Here is a 17754-nt window from a genome sequence, read left to right as displayed (position 1 = left end):
GGTTTAGGGCTGTTGTACATAGGGTCTCTATGAGTCGTAAATGACTCGACGGCATATAACAACAACAATAATATTTTTAAATATTTTATTCTTTTAATATTTTTATTACTCTGCTATCTTCCTTTTCCTAATTAATATTGATTGGCTTGTGGTCCTCACTCTGCCCTCAACTAACTGCATTTCTGCACAACTTCCTTATTTATTTATGGGCACAAAGGAACAGTTTATAATCGTCCAATAAGCGGAGGCCTTTCCACTTGAAAATACCAGTGGTTACAAGATGTGCTACCTGACCTCTCCACACTGACCCACTTGTTCATCCTTGGGAAGGTGACTCAGGCATGCCGGAATCACCTTGAAAGATCTAAAAGCACCATTGCTCGGCCGACCTAGAAAGTGGCCTGGACACTTTTGGATGTTGCCTTATATACAAGGAGAGTTAATGAGCAGCCAGAGTTGAATCACTATATCTTGACGGTAACATGAAAATGACAGAATTGGTATCGGAGGCATCGATGGTCCAAATAAGGCAAGAGCAAGTTGCTACTAACTGATACTGAGGATTGAGGGCATTCCAGATTAAGAATAACTTCTTTTTTACAAACCAGATCTTATGTCTTCAACAGATCTAAAATGAGATTCTGACCACTTCAGCCCCTTTTGAACCAACAGAACACACCCAGTTCTATTTTCTCTGAGAGGAACCAAGAAATACGCTGTAGAGGAAATTTAGGAATGAGAAATGTTTCCTAAGAGAAACTGAGACCCAGGCTAAGTGAATTGACTTCTTTCTGGATATGCTCTTTTCAGTAGTGAGCTGTCAGTGCAAAGAAGGCAGGACAATGACAGAGTGCAGGCTTTGAACAAGCGACCAGCGTCAACACACCCCCGACACAGTGCTGACATTTATATCCTACACTGTGCGTGCAGTGGCAACTGGTGAAGTCTTAGGTAGGAAAACACTAAGTCACAGCATCTTGTTTGAAAATAGAGAGGGCTATAAATCCCAGCCCTTCTGGTCCCTTTGAATCTTCCCTACCACATTAGCATTCTGCATTAGCTCGTTTGTTAGTCATTCCACGCTGTTTAGAAGGGAAGCTGTATCCTGTCTGCAGACTCATCCTTTTGGTTGGGTGTATCCTGCTGGTTCCAGTGCGAATGAAACAGAATTCTGTCTTCACCGGATGAATGAACTAAGTGCAACTAATGACTGCTTAACTTGCTTACCTAAAGGTTGACTGGAAAGAAATGAGCCGTGGTTGCCTCCAGCCAGCAACTTCCATGGTCGTTAGGTGCCCTCAAGTGGACAGCAACGCACAGCAATCTCATGTGACAGAACAGAACTAGTTTATAAGATTTATGAAAGGAGTCCTGGTGGCACAGTGGCTGAAGTTCTCAGCTGACCCACCAGCCACTCTACAGGGGAACGATGTAGTGTAGCAATCTGCTTCCATAATGAGGTGCAGCCTTGGACACGTTCTGTAGCAGTTCTGTTACCTTATAGTATCTCATAGTCTTTGCAATCACGTGCTATGCATCAGAGAGCTGGCTAATGACTAGGGAGGATAGAAGGAGAATTGATGCCTTTAAGCTGTGGTTCTGGAGAAGAGTATTGAGCATACCATCGCCAGCTAGGAGAACAAACAGGTTCGTCCTGGAAAGATTGAGACCAGACTGCTCCTTAGAGGCAAGGATTCTGAAGCTTTGTCTCACATACTTTGGACGTGTTGCAAGGAGAGACCAAACCTTGGAGAGGGATTTCATGCTTGGGAGGATGGAGGAACAGCGCAGGAGAGGAGGACCCTCGATGAGATGAATTGACTCAGTGACTGGGGTAATGGGGTTAGGTGTGTCAGAGACAATGAGATTGGTACAGAATAGAGCAGGGTTTAGGGCTGTTGTACATAGGGTCACTATGAGTCACAGGCGGCTCAGCGGCACATAACAACAACAACAATCTCTAGTATCCACTCAAGGTCATCTTGTAACATCAATAGTATCAGTAGTACTGAGTCAAGGCCAATGCCTTTGCTTTTTGGTTGGGCTAGTCTTTATGGGTGTAGATGGCCCTGACTTTCTCTTGCAGAGCCACTGAGTGTATTCACCTTACCAAGCTTTGGGTGAGCAGCCAAGCACTTAACCATTGTACTGCCAAAACTTATCTAAACCAAAAGAATTATGACTTTCCTTTTGAGACACCCACAGCATCCGCTCTAACAATCTTTGTTTATCTCGCTTTTAACCCAGTATCTCTTCCAAACAGTAATTAGTGAAAGCATGAGGACTCTAGAAGGTGAGGCTTGCAGACACCTTAGTATTTCTGAGTCAAAAGTAGAAGGCCCAGGTCTTATGATCCTGAGACCTACTGCTCAAAAGTAACTTGCCCAAGGAGCCACACTTCTGTGATGGCAAGAGGCAGGTCTGCCAAAGCAGAGACCAGTTGACATTGGGTACTGTCAAGTCAGAACCAATGCATAGTTGATCCTCCAGAGGGTTTTCAGAGGCAGTAAATCATATGGGAGGAGATTGCCCATCTTTCTCCCATGGAGCAGATGGTGAATTTGAACCACATACCTTTGGGTTGGCAGTACAGCGTCTTACCACTAGGCTACTAGAGCTCCTACAGTTTCTCCAAGCCATAATACATCAAAGAAATTTGCTAGCTGGGGGTTGGGGAAAAACCTTATTGAAAGAAAACTCTCAACTCATTTACTAGAGAGTTAGAACCCAAGTAATAGCTGACCCTCTAAGGGTCAGCAGGGCTGCAAATTTCCCAGAAGGAGAGAGTGTCTCTTTCTCTGGCAAGAACTTATTATTTCATTTTTTATTAGTTGAAGAAGATCATCAATGAATGACTCTAATATTTTTGCAGATTGCCAGGCATTTCTTCCAAGGTGCTTCAATGTGAATTTGAACTGCCAAGCTTTCACTAGTGATCAAGCACTTAAGCCCTCTGGCTGCCTTACAATAGCATTTTAGGTTGTCTGAATCTATTGAAGTTTGGTTACTCATAGTCATATTCCAGCTCTCAGCTGTGTTGTAACAGCAATAAATATGTTCCCCAAAGAAAAGCATAAACCACATGAAGAGTGTGTGGTTTAAAACATTTATGATCTAAAAGCAAATAGGAAATCACTGGCTTATGATGGGATGCTGTTTAGATGATTGCTCCATCATAAGTCTATTCTGACTTAAGTAGAATGTCTCTCTCTCTCTTTTTTTTTTAGTTGTTGGTATTATTACTGTTTTTTATTACCAGCATCTTTATCAGTTTGGTCATTATTTGTCTTTGAGGATTGGGAAATAATTGCATCTGAGAATGATGACATCAATAAACTGTTCACTATGACACTGTAGCACATATTGTTATTGACAAAACGAGAAACCAAAAATACTTCCACTGAGTCCATTTTAACTTATAGGTAAGGTATTAACAATAAAAAGGAGGAGAGTCGTAAGTGCAGTTTGTACTACCCAGGCATCATATCATAGGTCAGGGATTACATGTGTGTCCATCAAACAAGTGTTTAATGATACCTGTATGTGCCTGGTTCTGCCCTAGGTGCTGGGATACCTTGTTGTTTGCTAAGTACCATCAACTCTGAACTGACAGTAAATCGCATGGGAGGAGCAGCTGGTGGACTCAAACCATGTGCCTTCGGGTTAACGGTGCATCTTCTTACCACTAGTCCACCAGAGCTTCCTGGGAATACCTTGGTACTCATTATATATAAAAGTCCCTGTCCACATGGAGTAAGTTTTGCAGCAAATCTACCTATGCAGTACTCCTGGAGAGCTCAAACATGAAGAAAGTTTGGAATGGTAAAGCAGACTTAATTGTCCATCTGGAACCCAACTGAGATATTGACCTGTATTAAATTATGATGTCAGGTCTACTCAATAATGTGGAGATGGCAAAGGATAGGACATGATTCAGATCTGTTGTTCATAGGGTCACTGTGAGTTGTATTCAGCTCAACGGCACCTAAAAACAGCAACTACAATTATTATATAATGAGATTATATTCCACCAGTTTGGTAGCATATCACAAAATTTCCTACAGACACAGTCTAACTCAAGCTACCATATTCCGAAGCTAACCTACACTAAGCTCTTTATACATGATGTTTTAAAGTGAACTGAATTATATTTACAATATTATTAGGCTGGAGTTTATGCTGTGGGTGCCCAGGACCCATAATCTGCACAGAGCAGGCATTCAGCAAGTTAATAGAGAAGTTCAACCAGCAAGAGCTCATGTTAACCCATTCAAATCTTCAGATCAGAGTCTGGCTCTTAAACCTCAATTTTTTTGATCTGTAAAATAGGGATAATGATAGTTAATACCTGCTCATGGGGTTGGTGTGAGGGTCAGATGAGAAGGTGCTTTGTAAAACTCATGTCTCATTAGATATTGTCACCATTATTTGCTACCTTCCTCCTTGCAGTGGCCCATCACCAGACACCCAGTGAATGCCTTTCTCCCACCAAGCTGTTCACTTTGGCATCTCAGACAGTAGAATTTCAGGGAGGACTCCAAAGTTCCACGAGTGAAAGACGCACAAGCCTTGTAGGGAGCTGTGGATCACTATGACTCAGATTCAACTCAGTGGCACCTAACAACAATAACAACTGCCAACCAATCGAGTGTTAGTTGCTGGGTAGCATCAAAAAGGCAAAAACTGTGATCTTTAATAGTTTATGATCTGCTTATAAACTCTAGATAATTGAATGAATAATTAGGCAAGTGGATACGTGGATGGATTCTCAAAGATATAAGACTCCCAAGGGGTTACCGGTCAGGCCAGCCTCGCCTGGGATCTGCTCCCCAAGGTCCACTTCTCTTGGCTCCGCCCCAGGTTCGGCTCACTTCCCTTCCTTCCCCCTTGCTGAGCTTATGTGTTTTCTATGTGAGTTTCCTACTGGGCTCTCATGAGCTGCATAAGAGGGCACCTCCACTGGCAGAGAGAATGGAGTTGGAGCAAGGTGAAAATCTTTCTGAGTTCTGAGTTGAAGATTACCTGTGTTGAGAGAGAGGGAGCTCTGGTGGCCTCTTGAGTTAGGAATAACACTATTAACACAAATGCTGCGCCTCTCTGGAGGTTCAGCCCCACCAGCTGTTCTCCAGGCAAAAGATGCTCAGTCTCCTCCCGTGCGATTTACAGTCCCTGGAAACCCGCTGGAGGGTCAGCTGTGAGTCATTTCCAACTCACATGAGTCTATGAGTCATTATGATAGCGCATTCCTCTCTTAAATGATCCCAGCTGGGCATCTCATTTAAGATGTTTCATCAACCCAGCAAGAAACTTTAAGGAATGGAGCAGGTCCTATCCTTCAGCCCACTGCTAGGCAAATAAAGATGTTTCTAGCCACGGGAAGCTGATTAAGTTAAGCTTTCAGATCTAGTGTTCCATGGAATGAAATTCCAAAGAAATAAGTACCAGCCAGCCGTGGATTCTCATTGACTTAGAGCAGATTTGAATGAACATCATGACAATGAAGTACCTAGTGCTGAGCTCTGGTGGCCCAGTGGCAAGAAGCTGCGCTGCAATCCCGAAGGCATGCGGTTCGAGGCCACCAGCTGCCCTGTGGGAGCAGGATGGACAATCTCCTCCCATGCAGTTAACTGCCTCTGAAAAACCACCAGAGTATCAGCGATAGTTCAGTTCTGACAATAACCACAGTGCTGAGAGAGGGACCTCTGGTGCATAGCCCATAGGGAGTTGCATTGCTAACCTCAAGGCCTCACCTCTCTGGAGGTCTGAATCCACCAGCAGTTTCCCATGCAAGTAGCCTCAGCAACCCAATGAAAGTCAGCTATGAGTCTTTCCCACTCTGCAGCGAAGGAGTGCTGGAAGGGGGACAGGAGCCTGCCCCTTGAGGAGAAGTTCTTAGCATTGCACATCTGACTCTTTTTGGAGGTACTAATGCCTCACTTCACACTCAAAGCCAGCATCTCACTCTGTCCCCAGATGGGAGGCTCACTTCAAACAGTTGCTGTTTGGAGAAGTCTATTTAAGGCTTACTGTGAATTGGCCAGTTCTCGGACCTCTGGCTGATCCAACAGCCTAAGAATTATGCTCCAGGGATTCTACCTTAGCTGTTATAAAAAGAAAAGCCGTCTGACATGTTCCCTTCCTAACGTCTCTTTCCCCTCCTATTCCATCTAGCATTTATGATCCATATCAACATCATCTGATTTTTTAAAATGCTGTTTGATTAGTCATTTAAGCTTAATCAAGAAACAAATATTTGGTGTCTTTCGTGTATTAGATGCTGCGTGGCATCAAAAAGGCCCAATTGAGACCTGAAATATTTGACGATCTAGCTATAAACACAAGGTAGGTGTTAGGGTGAGTGGATGCACGAATGTATCATCAGAAAAAGTCAGGACACTACAAAGGGGCTTACATCAGCTTTTGTCATGGTAGAAATTCGTTGCATTGAACTCACTGTATTTTGGGGGTCAGAGCATGAAAAGAGGGTTCTCGGGAGGTGGAGTCCATAGTGAATTATACTGCTAACCTCCAGGAGTGCTCATCTCCGGGACCCCAAATCCACTAGTGGCTCTGAGGGAGAAAGGTGGACATTCATCCTGTTGTCATTTATCAACATTGAAACCCAGTGGAGGGTCAACTGTGAGTCTGAACCAACTTGATGGCCATGAGTTTTCTGAGTTCTGAGTGGGAAAAGATTTAGGGGAGAGCAGGGGTTTGGCTTCTACTTGCAAACCTAGTGCTGGAAAGGGGAGAGGAAGAGAAAGGGAGAGACTAAGGAGAGATACTGCAAATCTATAACTATGGTGAACACAAGGAGGGGCCACACCAATCTCCACATGCTGGGAAGAAAGCACCAGCACGTGGATGGCTTTGAGGCTGCCTCCATAAGTGATAACCAGATCCTGGAGTACTGTGTAAGCTGGGCAAAGAGGATTCTGGCTCTGCTTCCAGCTGTGAGGGACAGGTGGCAGCAGGTGGGACTGTTAGTCAAGTACTCGGGTTGCTGTGTCATAGGCATTACTTTCATTTTTAAGTATTATACCCTTGTTGCACCTGATCCAATCCATGGTCTTCACAACTACTTGCTATGCATCAGGGAGCTGGATGATGACTAAGGAGGATAGAAGGAGAATTGATGCCTTTGAGATGTGGTGCTGAAGAAGATTATTTAATATACCATGGACTTCTAAGAAAACAAAGAGGTCTGTCTTGGAGCGAGTGAAACCAAGGTTTCTCCTTGGAGGCTAGAATTTTGAAGCTCCCTCTCACATACTTTGGGCAGGTGACCAGGAGGGACTGATCCTTATAGAAGGACATCGTGCTTGAAAGAGAGGAAGACCCTGAATGAGATGGATTGATACAATCACTAGGGTTTTGGGAGTAGGTGTATTAGAGTCAGTGAGAACGGCTCAGAACAGCACAGGCTTTAGAGCTGCTGTACATAGGGTCCCTCTGAGTTGCAGGCAACTTGATGGCACACAACCACCTTTGTTTTTGAAATGTAGCTAGGCATAGGTACAGTTGACCAACATTCAAGAAAGAGTCTTGGCAGTGCAGTGGTTAAGTGAGCAGTTGCTCATCAAAGGTTAGCAGTTCAAACCCACCAGTTGCTCTGAGTGGGATAAATGTGGCCCTCTGCTTCTGGAAAGGATCCACAGTCTTAGAAATCCTTGAGTAGAGCTGGGGCAGTTCTTCTCTGTCCTACAAGGTTACTGTGCTTATATGTCACCTCAGTGGCAAACGTGGTTTGGAAACAAATGGCTACAAATCAAAATATTATATTAAAGCTATGACCATGTTCTCTGTTAACTATCCATATAGTTAACTCAGTTTTTAATAAACAGATGTTATACCTTGTCCCAAAATGAAATATGTTTGAGTACTATTAGACAAGGGAAGATAGTATAAACCCGTTTTAGACATAAAGAAATGAAACCTGAAAATTTGGTTGTTTTGGGGGCGTTTTGGCACTCACACATGTGGTAAATCATAAAGCCAGGATTCAAAGCTCAGGCTTCTAGTCCCCAAGCCAATAGTTCCTGGCTGTGCACAGACTGTGTTCCCAGATTAGTAAATTCAGGAGACATAAACACTGGCTTGCTGAAAATATACTCACTAACTCTGAGACACCGATTTCCAAGGAAATCAAGAGAGCAAGTGAACAGAAAGGAGAAGCCGAGGATATTACATGTCTTCAGCCACCTGCTACCATTGAGCCCATTCATGAAGACCCCATGTGACAGGCTACACAGAGCGTCCCCAAGGCTGTAAATCTCCACACAGTAGGTTGCCTTCTTTCTCCCAAGGAAAGGTTATGAGTTCGCACTACTGACCTTCTGATGAGCTGTCAAGTGCTTTAACACTACACCGCTGGGTCTCCTTTATATTTTCTTTAGGCTCCTTTCCTTCTCTATCTGTTTCGTTGTCAAGTCAACTCTACCTCATGGCAACTTACTGTGTGTTGGAGTAGAACCAGGCTCCCCAGGGCTTTTCATGGCTCATTTTACAGAAATGGGTCACCAGGCCTTTCTTTCAAAGCACCTTTAGGTTAAAGTCAAACACCCAGCCTCTCACCTGAGCATGTTAACCACCTGCCCAGGAGCTCCTGCAGGAGACCTGTTATTGTTGTTATTAATTACTAGTGATGAAGAAGGGAGCTCTGGTAGTCTAGTGGTAAGAAGTTGTGCTGCAATCCTAAAAGCACATGGTTCGAATCCACCAGCTGTTCCACAGGAGAAGGATGTGAAATCACCTCCCAAGCAATTCACTACCTCTGAAAACCCGCTGGAGGGTCATCGTGGTTCACTATTGAGCAACAGTTATTTAGCTTTGGTGGTGATGTTGTGTGGCATAGAGTACAAACGGTCTCATAGCTGACCCTCCAGCAGGTTTTCAGAGGCCGGAAATCATGTAGGAGGAGATTGCCCATCTTTCTCCTGCAGAGCAGCTAGTGGATTCGATCTACATAGCTTTGGGTTGGCAAAGTAAAAAACCATTTCTTACTAAACTAGGTAACATAAAGGGAACTCTGGTGGCCTGGTGGATAAGGAGTTAAGCTGCCAACAGAAGAACAGGCAGTTGGAACCCACCAGCTCATTGGGGGAAAGATGGGTAATCTCCTGCTAGGCATTTGATAGCCTCTGAAAACTCAGGAGGCTCAGTTATGAGTTGCTTCTAACTTGACAGTGCATAACAACAAGTACCATAATCAGGTGGGAAGTGTGGTTTTAAAAAGCACACACACTTCTAAAAAAATTATTTTAGTGGATGTTTACAAATCATACTAGGTTTTCACTCAGTTATTCATAGTGCGTGCTTTTTTCACTTGCCACCTTACCAGAAAGAATTTGTTCTTAAAACCAATGTATTCTAATTTTGTAAATAAACTAGTAGAAAATGTTTTTCAAAGGGGAAATTTAAAAAAAAAAGAATTCTGAAAGACAGTTGAACCCTATGAAGCTGACATCTAAAAGTTTTGCAATCAGCTGAAACCCTTTCATGAGGTGTCATTTCCAGTCCAATCTGACCATGTGCTTTAAATGTATTTTTGGCAAAACTTTGGGACTGTGACTTTAACTTTACGACCATCAAACTAAAGCAGCTGAATCAATGGGCTTTTCGGTCAGAAGAGTTCTGATTTCATTTCTCAGTTCAAACACATGAGTTAATAGACACTTCGTGACATTGTCTGAAACACAAAAGAAATTAAAACCCTTGTCATTGCATAACAACCCTGTAGAGCAGAGTGGACCGTCCTCAGGGTTCACAGGATGGAATCTTTATGGAAGCCGACCGCTAGGTCTTGTGTCCTCACTGTTCAAACTACTGACTTTTTGTTTAGCTGGTGGGTGCTTTAACCACTGTGCCACCAGGGCCCCTTAACCATTGCTCAGTTATCACACTCAGACAAGTTAACCCTGCTGGTTATTCCATAGGGAACTCATGTTTACATTTCTCCAGCTATGGCAGTAAAGAGCCCTTGATGTCTTGGGTTTTGAGGGTGGGTTTTTTCTCTTGTTGGAGAATTATTTGCTATGCTCCTGAGAGCTGGACTGTGAATAAGCATGATGAATAGATGCTTCGGAGTTGTGATGTTGGAGAAGAGTGCTGTATATCCCATGGACGGCCAAGAGAATGAACAGATACGTCTTGGCTCCTTGGAGGCCAGGGTGGCTTTGGGCATTTTGCTGAGAGAGGTCATTCCTTGGGAAGGGACATGAGGCTTGGAAAGTTGGAGGAATCGCAAAGGAGAGGAAGATCCTCAACCAGGTGGATTCACACAATGACTGTAGCAATGGATTTAAGTGTGTTGGAGGTGGTGAGGATGGCACAGGATATGCCAGGCTTCAGATCTTTTCACAGCATCGCTATGAGTTGTACTCTACTCAACAGTATCTAACAACAACGTTGATGTTGTTGAAAATCCAGCATTTGATTGGCAGTCCTCCTTAAGCCCTTGTACCTGAAGTGGCTTCCAAGCCTTTTGCTTTTTTGTGAAGGGTGTCAGGCTGTCCCACCTGCCATTACACGCACTCCCCTTCAGTACAGGAATGTCTGGCTATTTGCATGTGACTACATCCAGGTAACGGTCCTTTGGCTGTTTGCATGTGACTGCATCCAGGTAAAGGTCCTTTGAGCACTTGTGTCAGTAATGATGGGACCTCGACTCAGGAAGCCCTGACAGCAGTGTGTCCCAAAGGAACAAGGCAGCCCTGGATTGTCGTTTTGGGCCCAGGACAATGCCCACCATAAAATTAAGTGGGTGAGAATTATGCCCATGGGTAGAGCAGAAGGACCTTGAAAAGGGAAATCGGCATCCTCAGAAACACTCTCAGGCCAGTGTTAGGGCGACTGGTGGGTCTGGAAAGTGCATCCTGTAAAACCATCGGAAAAAAAAAAACCCCACAAGAAACCCCAAAGCAACACACTTTCACACTGTGGAAAGCCTTTGTACCCCAGCCGGTCACCCGTCTCAGGTTGATCCTGACTCATGGTGACCCCATTTGTGTCAGAGTAACATTTGCCCCTGGGTTTTCAAGTGATTGGGTTTTGTGTAGACTGTCAGGCCATTTTTCCAAGGTGCCTAAGTGGACTTAAACCTACAAACCTACAGTTAGGAGCCAAGTGTACTGACCTTGTGACCAGGAACCCCAATATCAGCCCTAAAACCGCTGTCATAAAGTCAACTTCCACTCCTAGTGACCACCTCTCCACTGAGTTTGGGGCCGCACACCCAGTTGAGTGAGTCCAACAGACAGCCACCTTCCACTGTGTTTCTGAGGCTGTAAATTTTTACAGCTCATCTGTCTCCTGAGGAAGCGCTAGTGGATTTGAACTGCCATGGGTTAGTAGTCTGATGTGTTACAAACTACACCGCTATGTAAGGCTCCTTTCCAGAGTTATGTTGTCATTGCTGTTAGATGTCTTCAAGTCAAGTATGCCTCATAGCGACATTATGAAAACCAGATCCGAACCTTGTCCTATCCTGTGCCATTCTCACCATCTCCACCACACTAACCCTATTGCTACAGTCACTGTCAGTCCACCTGGTTGAGGGTCTTCCTCTCCTTCATCATGCCATTACCTTTCCAAGCACAATGTCCTTCTCCAAGGAACAGTCCCTCCTAACAACATGTCCAAAGTATGTGAGATGAGGCTTTGCCATTCTTGCCTCAAGAAGCATTCTGGCTGCATGTTCTTCAAGGCGTAACTGTTGGTTCTTTTTGGCTGCCCATGGGATATTAAGCACTCTTCTCCAACACCTGTGGAATCACTGATGTTTGTGTAATTGATGGACAGGCCTTTCTAGTAAAAACTCATAAGATAGCCAGCAGCCTCTGCCCACACCAGGGGTTCTGGACACTTCAATGGAGATACCTCCCCTATGAATGCACTAACCTGATATAGACCAGTGACTGCGTCCTCTCTGGGGTAAACCTACTTTGCTGATTGAACTGACTATATTGTTCTACTTCAGGCACTGTTCGTTAAATGTTTACTGTGAGGCTATGCTTTCATATATTATTTTCTAAAACTTCAAGAGTAGGAAGAGCTGCATAGTCTGTAGAGAGTTGTCCTGCTAACCCAAAAGTGATACCTTTCTCAGGATTCAAATCTACCTGAGATTCTAAGGGATTAAGATGGTCAATTTCCTCCTATGCTATCTACAGCATCTTGAAACCCACTGGAGAGCTATCAGTTTTCAACTTAACAGCAATGAGTTTTTTAAGTTTAAAGGATAAGTGTGAGTATAATGGGGAAACTGAGGCTGTAGGATTCAGCGACTTAGCCTGGATCTGGATCCAAGACGGCCTCTAACACCTTGACAAGGTCATCTCCTACTGACATGAGAAAATGGCCTTCCGCTGTCCTGTTTCAGAATGGAGGGGGAATCTTGGCTCGGGAGTTGAGTAAACAGAGTAGTTTGGAATGATGCTTCTACAGACATTCCCAGGTTTTGAACACCTATCTGATTTATGTACAGCCTGTCCACCTGGGAAAAACAGTGACAATTTGAGAACATACATTTGTTTGTGATAACAAATAGGTACTACTTTACCACGCAAATAAATATATCAGTGCTAATATTATAGTGTATTATATTAAAAGGGGTTCTGGTGGCCTAGTGGGTACAGAGTTCTGCTAAAGACTCAAAGGCACATGTTTATAGTCATCAGCTGCTCCTTGGGAGAATGACAAGCAGTCTCTTCCCGTGCAATTTACAGCCTCTGAAAACCCTCTACAGAGTCAGCTTTGAGTCGGTTCTGATTCAAAGGTACAACAGTCTGTTAAAGATGTTTTAGTGTATCTGGCAGTGTTTCTTTATTGTTTGTATATTAAAATAACTAAAGCCATTTGCCTGTCAATTTGGACTTATAACATCTGTCCCTCAGATTGTGAGGTGATAAATCTTTACAGGAAGTGATTCCCATCTTTCACAGTGGATTCGAAGTGCCCATCTTTCCGTTGTCAGCCCAGCATTTAACACACTATATGCCACCAGGGCTCCTTTCATAAACTGTAAATTAAGACAAATATTTGACCAACCAATGTAACTACCTATCCCAATTTAAGTACAAATTTTACTTAAATACAGCTTTAGTACCAGAATGAATTCCCAACCCAGGGATTGACTTGATTTCCTGAACTCAACCCACTGCTGTCTGGATGGAGCTGACTCACAGCTGACCCTGTACAGTGGGTTTTCCGAGTCAGTAAAATCCCTCAGAAGGAGATTGCCCGTCTTCTTCCCCCATGACAGAGCAGCTGGTGGATTTGAACTGCCTGTCTTTGGGTTGGCAGCGCACCTCCTTATACATTAGACTTTTTAACCTGGGAGGCAGAAAGGGCCTCCTCCTATCTAACAGCAATGACCTGACAGCTGATAATAACAAGCACTTCTCTCACACCTTTATCCTCCTGTCACCTTTTCTTACTCCCTCTTCCTTCTCATCCAAGTCCCTAAAGCCCTTGACATTCCTTATACCTGCTGTGCAGCTAGGAAGAGCTGGGAGAAAGTGAATCCCAGTGGAATTTTGCAGCTTCATGGGCAGGAGAAATCAGAGGCTATCTAAGGTTCCTTTGGGGTTTTCCTCACAACCACTTACCTCACGGGATTGTTTTCTCTGGAAGGCGTTTTGTGCACTTCCTTTTATTGGGTCACTTTCTTGCCTTGCCCGTTAAGTTTTTTATAAGGACTGTGTCAGAGCTCCTGGTGTGCGCTAGTTACTATGGGTTGTTTATTACTGACCAGAGAGCTTTTAGCTCACCCCTGGTGTTCCTGGATTAACTAACAAAATGGACACCATGCTGGGTGTTTTCCTGCCTTAAAAGCCAGAGAAATAGACATTTTTCATATGCCCCCAAGGAGCTATGCTAATTAATCCGTGGAACTGTTAAATTATCAGCATCACTGGGGAAAAGTATTGACCACATACATAGAAATCATAGCAGGAGTAATCAGGATCTGAGGAACAAAATTAATATTTTGTCTCTCCCTGCTTGGGATCTCCTGGCTATCTGCATGCATGGCATAATTTCCTGTACATTTAATATCAGTTTTCCAGATTGACCTGTAAGATATGGTATAACTAGCATGTATATTTAATGACAGTCAAAGGGACTTCATTCGTTCCCAAAATGACATTTTTGGTTGTAAACATGGCTTTCAAAAGTCTTCCTAAAGCCCGTCTTTTTATATCCTGAAGTGATGTTCATTTGAGTTAATCTTTCTCCAGCTTTGAAAGAATCCAGAAATGCTTTCTTAAAACAGCAAAACACTGGTGTTTTCACAACGCAGATACTTTTCAAATAAACCCATGTCATGTCTTACTGTGAACAAACCACTGGCCATGGAGCGAATGCTCTGGAAGGTCTGGAAATGGTCACAGGGACTCCACAAAGTGCTTGAGCTCTGGGTTTTCTTAGGAAGAAGACATGATGTTGTAGACCTCTCTTGAAGTTAACCCGAGGGTGGCCCCTGACCAGGACAGCCTAATGCTAGACAAGAATACTCTCCCTAATAGGAAAACAAGGGCTGTCATCACATAACAGAACGTCAGCAGCTTCCCTCCTTAGGAACCTTTTTTTTTAATTGACAAATTCAACACTCTTAAATAGGTGGTGGTTGTTGTTAAGCACTGCCAAGTGGGGTATGGACTCATAGCCACCTTAGGAACAACATAGCTGATCCCTGTCCTACTGTGTGCCCTCCTCATAATGTCTGACATACTCGAGCACATTGTGGTTGTTACTGTTCCTCCTTATTTTGATTGATTTCCGTTCTGGGCTCTACCTCTAACACTATAGCTTCCCATAGCTGTAGTGTTAGTGTTTCTTTATCGTTAATATGGTTTTCAGAGGCCTGCTGTTTCAGAAGTGATAGATCAATCCTGCTTCCTACGCTGTCTTAATCTGGGAGCTCTGCTGACATCTGTCTAGCACGGGTGACCCTTCTGGCATTTGACACACCAGTGTTATAGCTTCCAGCATGATAGCAACCTAGGAGTTATCCCAATACAGCAAACTGACAGACAAGTACTATATTAATATGCATTGACAGAAATGTGCATCATTTTTCAGAGAACTGGAACATTCTCATGCACTAACTTTACACATTTTAGAGGTCCCTGGAGGTCACACCACACAACAAGAGTTGACAGCCCACATCAGCTTCCATAAGGCCCTCCTGGTCCTTTCAGTACCAATGTCAGTAGGTGATTCTAGCCTCGGGGTCTTAGTTATCAACAGGTGTGGCCTAAATGCGCTTGAAGCACCAAATCAGGAATGAATAATATAGAGATTTTAGGAAAATGGCAAGTTCCAAGTCTTACTTGCTGGAGATGGAAATGAAGGAGCTGTATTATGCCAACATATATTTTCTCTCAGGGACACTGGGTCCATGTCTGCTTTTACAGATGAGAGATTGGAGGCTTTGGGACTCCTGATGCTGGAATTTAGAGATTCAATCCAGGGACCTCCTAAACAACCCTTCACTTCACCTAAATAAGATATAAGGAAAATAACTTGATGGATGTGAGAGAGGGTTGGTGGGATTACTTCAGTGATAGTCAAAGTGTTGAGTCAGATAACTTTTGTTAACTGGAGAATTTCTAGACCTTGGGATCCTTCCAGTAAGGATTGATGAGGTTCCTGTGGTAGTGCCTGGGACCTCAGTCAGAGGCGGCTTCTCCCTGACAGAAGTGACTGAAAGTTACTGTCTGGGAAACATTTCCACCCAGCGAGGGAGGGCTCAGAGAGCATCGGGTTCACCTCAGGAGGGTTAGGTGACTAGTCCAAGGTCAGGAGCTGGCCAAGGACTGACCAGGCCTGGAATTCAGGGCTCTCGCCTTTCCAGCTCCGCAGTGAGAGCAGTGTCTGGTGCCAGGGTGTGTTTGAGGCGTTTCCGGACACAGGGCCTCTCTCTGAATTTGCTGCCCTTGGCTGCCGGTTTTCCGGTTTTAACTGGGAAATTGCCAGATCTGCCTAAGAGTAAGAACCAGGGCACGAGAGGTCTTCCTCTGGAAGGGATGGACGCCTGCCTCTTTGTGAAGAGAAGTCCTGTGGGTCAGGGCAACCTGACATTAGGATCTACTCAGTGTACCTAAAGTTCGTAAGACATTTTAGAGAGCAAGTGTACTTCTCACTTATGCTTCTGATTGAGCTAAATGAGTTCAGAAGGAACCAGTCTACCTTGTACTTGTCACATTCATTCATTGTTCACTGTTGTTGAAACCGATAATAGTTGATATTCAAGCAGGTTTTCTGAGACTTTAAATTGAGAGGAAATTGCCCACCACTCTCCTCTCAGAGGAGCTGATGGATTCTAACTACTTCCCTTTGGATTAGCGGTGCAGCTCCTTACCACTAGGCCAATAGAGCTCCCCTTACACTGGTACCAGAGTCAGTTACCAACCAGAATCTTGTTAGTAAAATTTTAACTGAAAAGCATAAAGATAACGTGGAGTGTTAGAGTAAGTTTGTGCTTTGCTGCCAACCTCCTCAGGCCCATGTGTACTAGCTCTGTGACTTGGGCAAATAATTCTCTTCTTGAGGCTTATTTGTTGTTGGATTTAAAGTCAATGATGTGTGAAAGAGCCTAATATGGGTAGGCCATCACACTGCTCACACTTTTTCCCCCCTCACACTTTTAAGGTCAATTAAGAAAGAAGCTACTGATAGAGAATTATGGGGTTTTCATAGATTGAGGAGTTTTTCTTTCTTTTCATCTGTAAACTTAAAAAAAAATTTACCTATTTTGCCTCAGGGTAAGACTTAGTACAGCAATCTTTATGATAATATTTTAATATTAAACTCACCATCTTCGGATCAACTACATCTCCTAGCCACCCTCCGTCATGTCCAGGGAGAACACTGCCTGTCTTCCTCCCCAGGAGAGGCTGGTAGATTCAAATTGCTCATCTTTCAGTTAGTGGCTCAGTGTTACTCTCTACTCTGCCATGAGGACTCCTTATTTTAATATTAATAAGAAAATCATGTTTGTAATGTATTATAATATCCTAATAAAGTAGCTGCCTTCATGGTGACCCTAACTCCTGGCCACCTCATGGGGGTCAGAGTGGACCTTGCTGCCAAGGTGTCTCTTGATTGATATGAACCTACAACTTTTTGGTAGAGCGTGATGACTATTTTGTACCATCTAGAGACAAAGACAAATGAACCTGTTCAGTAACATATTCCCCAAAAGTCACATTTCACCTTGACAGGTTATATCAATCCTAAACTGTTATTTTATTTTTACATAAATATACAGGCAAGAAAAGGAATACCAGGTTAACAACTCCCACTCTTGTGGTACCAGCAGTCAGGAAAGGAAATAAGAGGACATATTGCACTGAGAAAATCTGTAGTTAAGCCACCTCTCCAAATTACTGGGGAGTAATGCTGTCTGTTTGAGGACTAAGGTGTGTCTGATTCAGGCCATAGTCTTTCTGATCACTTGCTATGCATCTGAAAACTGGACAATGTATAAGGATGGAGAAGAAGATACCTTTGCACTGTGGTGTTGGAGATGAGCACTGAACATCCCATGGATGGCCAAGAAAATAAATAGATATGTCTTGGAAAGGGTGCAGACAGAGTGTTCTTTGGAGGCAAGAATAATGAGACTTCGTGTCACATACTTTTGACATGTTACTAGGTGTTAGGTTAAAAATCAAAATTGAGGCTGAAGCTCAATTCAAACATCCTGTTGTTGTTGTTGTTATGTGCCGTGGAGTCGCTTGCGACTTATAG

The 17754-nt window shown here is 43.6% G+C and overlaps 1 protein-coding gene across 3 annotated transcripts in view; it reads left to right on the top strand.

The window, feature by feature from the left end:
* GDNF (glial cell derived neurotrophic factor) overlaps positions 1 to 17754 on the top strand; it is a 42150-nt gene that overhangs the window by 7033 nt on the left and 17363 nt on the right. The window contains exon 3 of one of the 3 annotated variants that reach the window (XM_006889540.1): positions 968 to 979. The exons of the other annotated variants lie outside the window; for them this stretch is intronic. Coding sequence (XP_006889602.1) covers positions 968 to 979 — 12 coding nt within the window. The remainder of the gene's footprint in view (positions 1 to 967; positions 980 to 17754) is intronic. 3 annotated transcript variants of the gene reach the window in all.

Source organism: Elephantulus edwardii, unplaced genomic scaffold (assembly GCF_000299155.1).
Source record: "Elephantulus edwardii isolate Elephantulus edwardi_28Jun2011 unplaced genomic scaffold, EleEdw1.0 scaffold00079, whole genome shotgun sequence".
Taxonomy (NCBI): Eukaryota; Metazoa; Chordata; class Mammalia; order Macroscelidea; family Macroscelididae; genus Elephantulus; species Elephantulus edwardii.
Note: the sequence above shows the minus strand (reverse complement) of the source record. Positions and strands in the feature narration are given on the sequence as shown.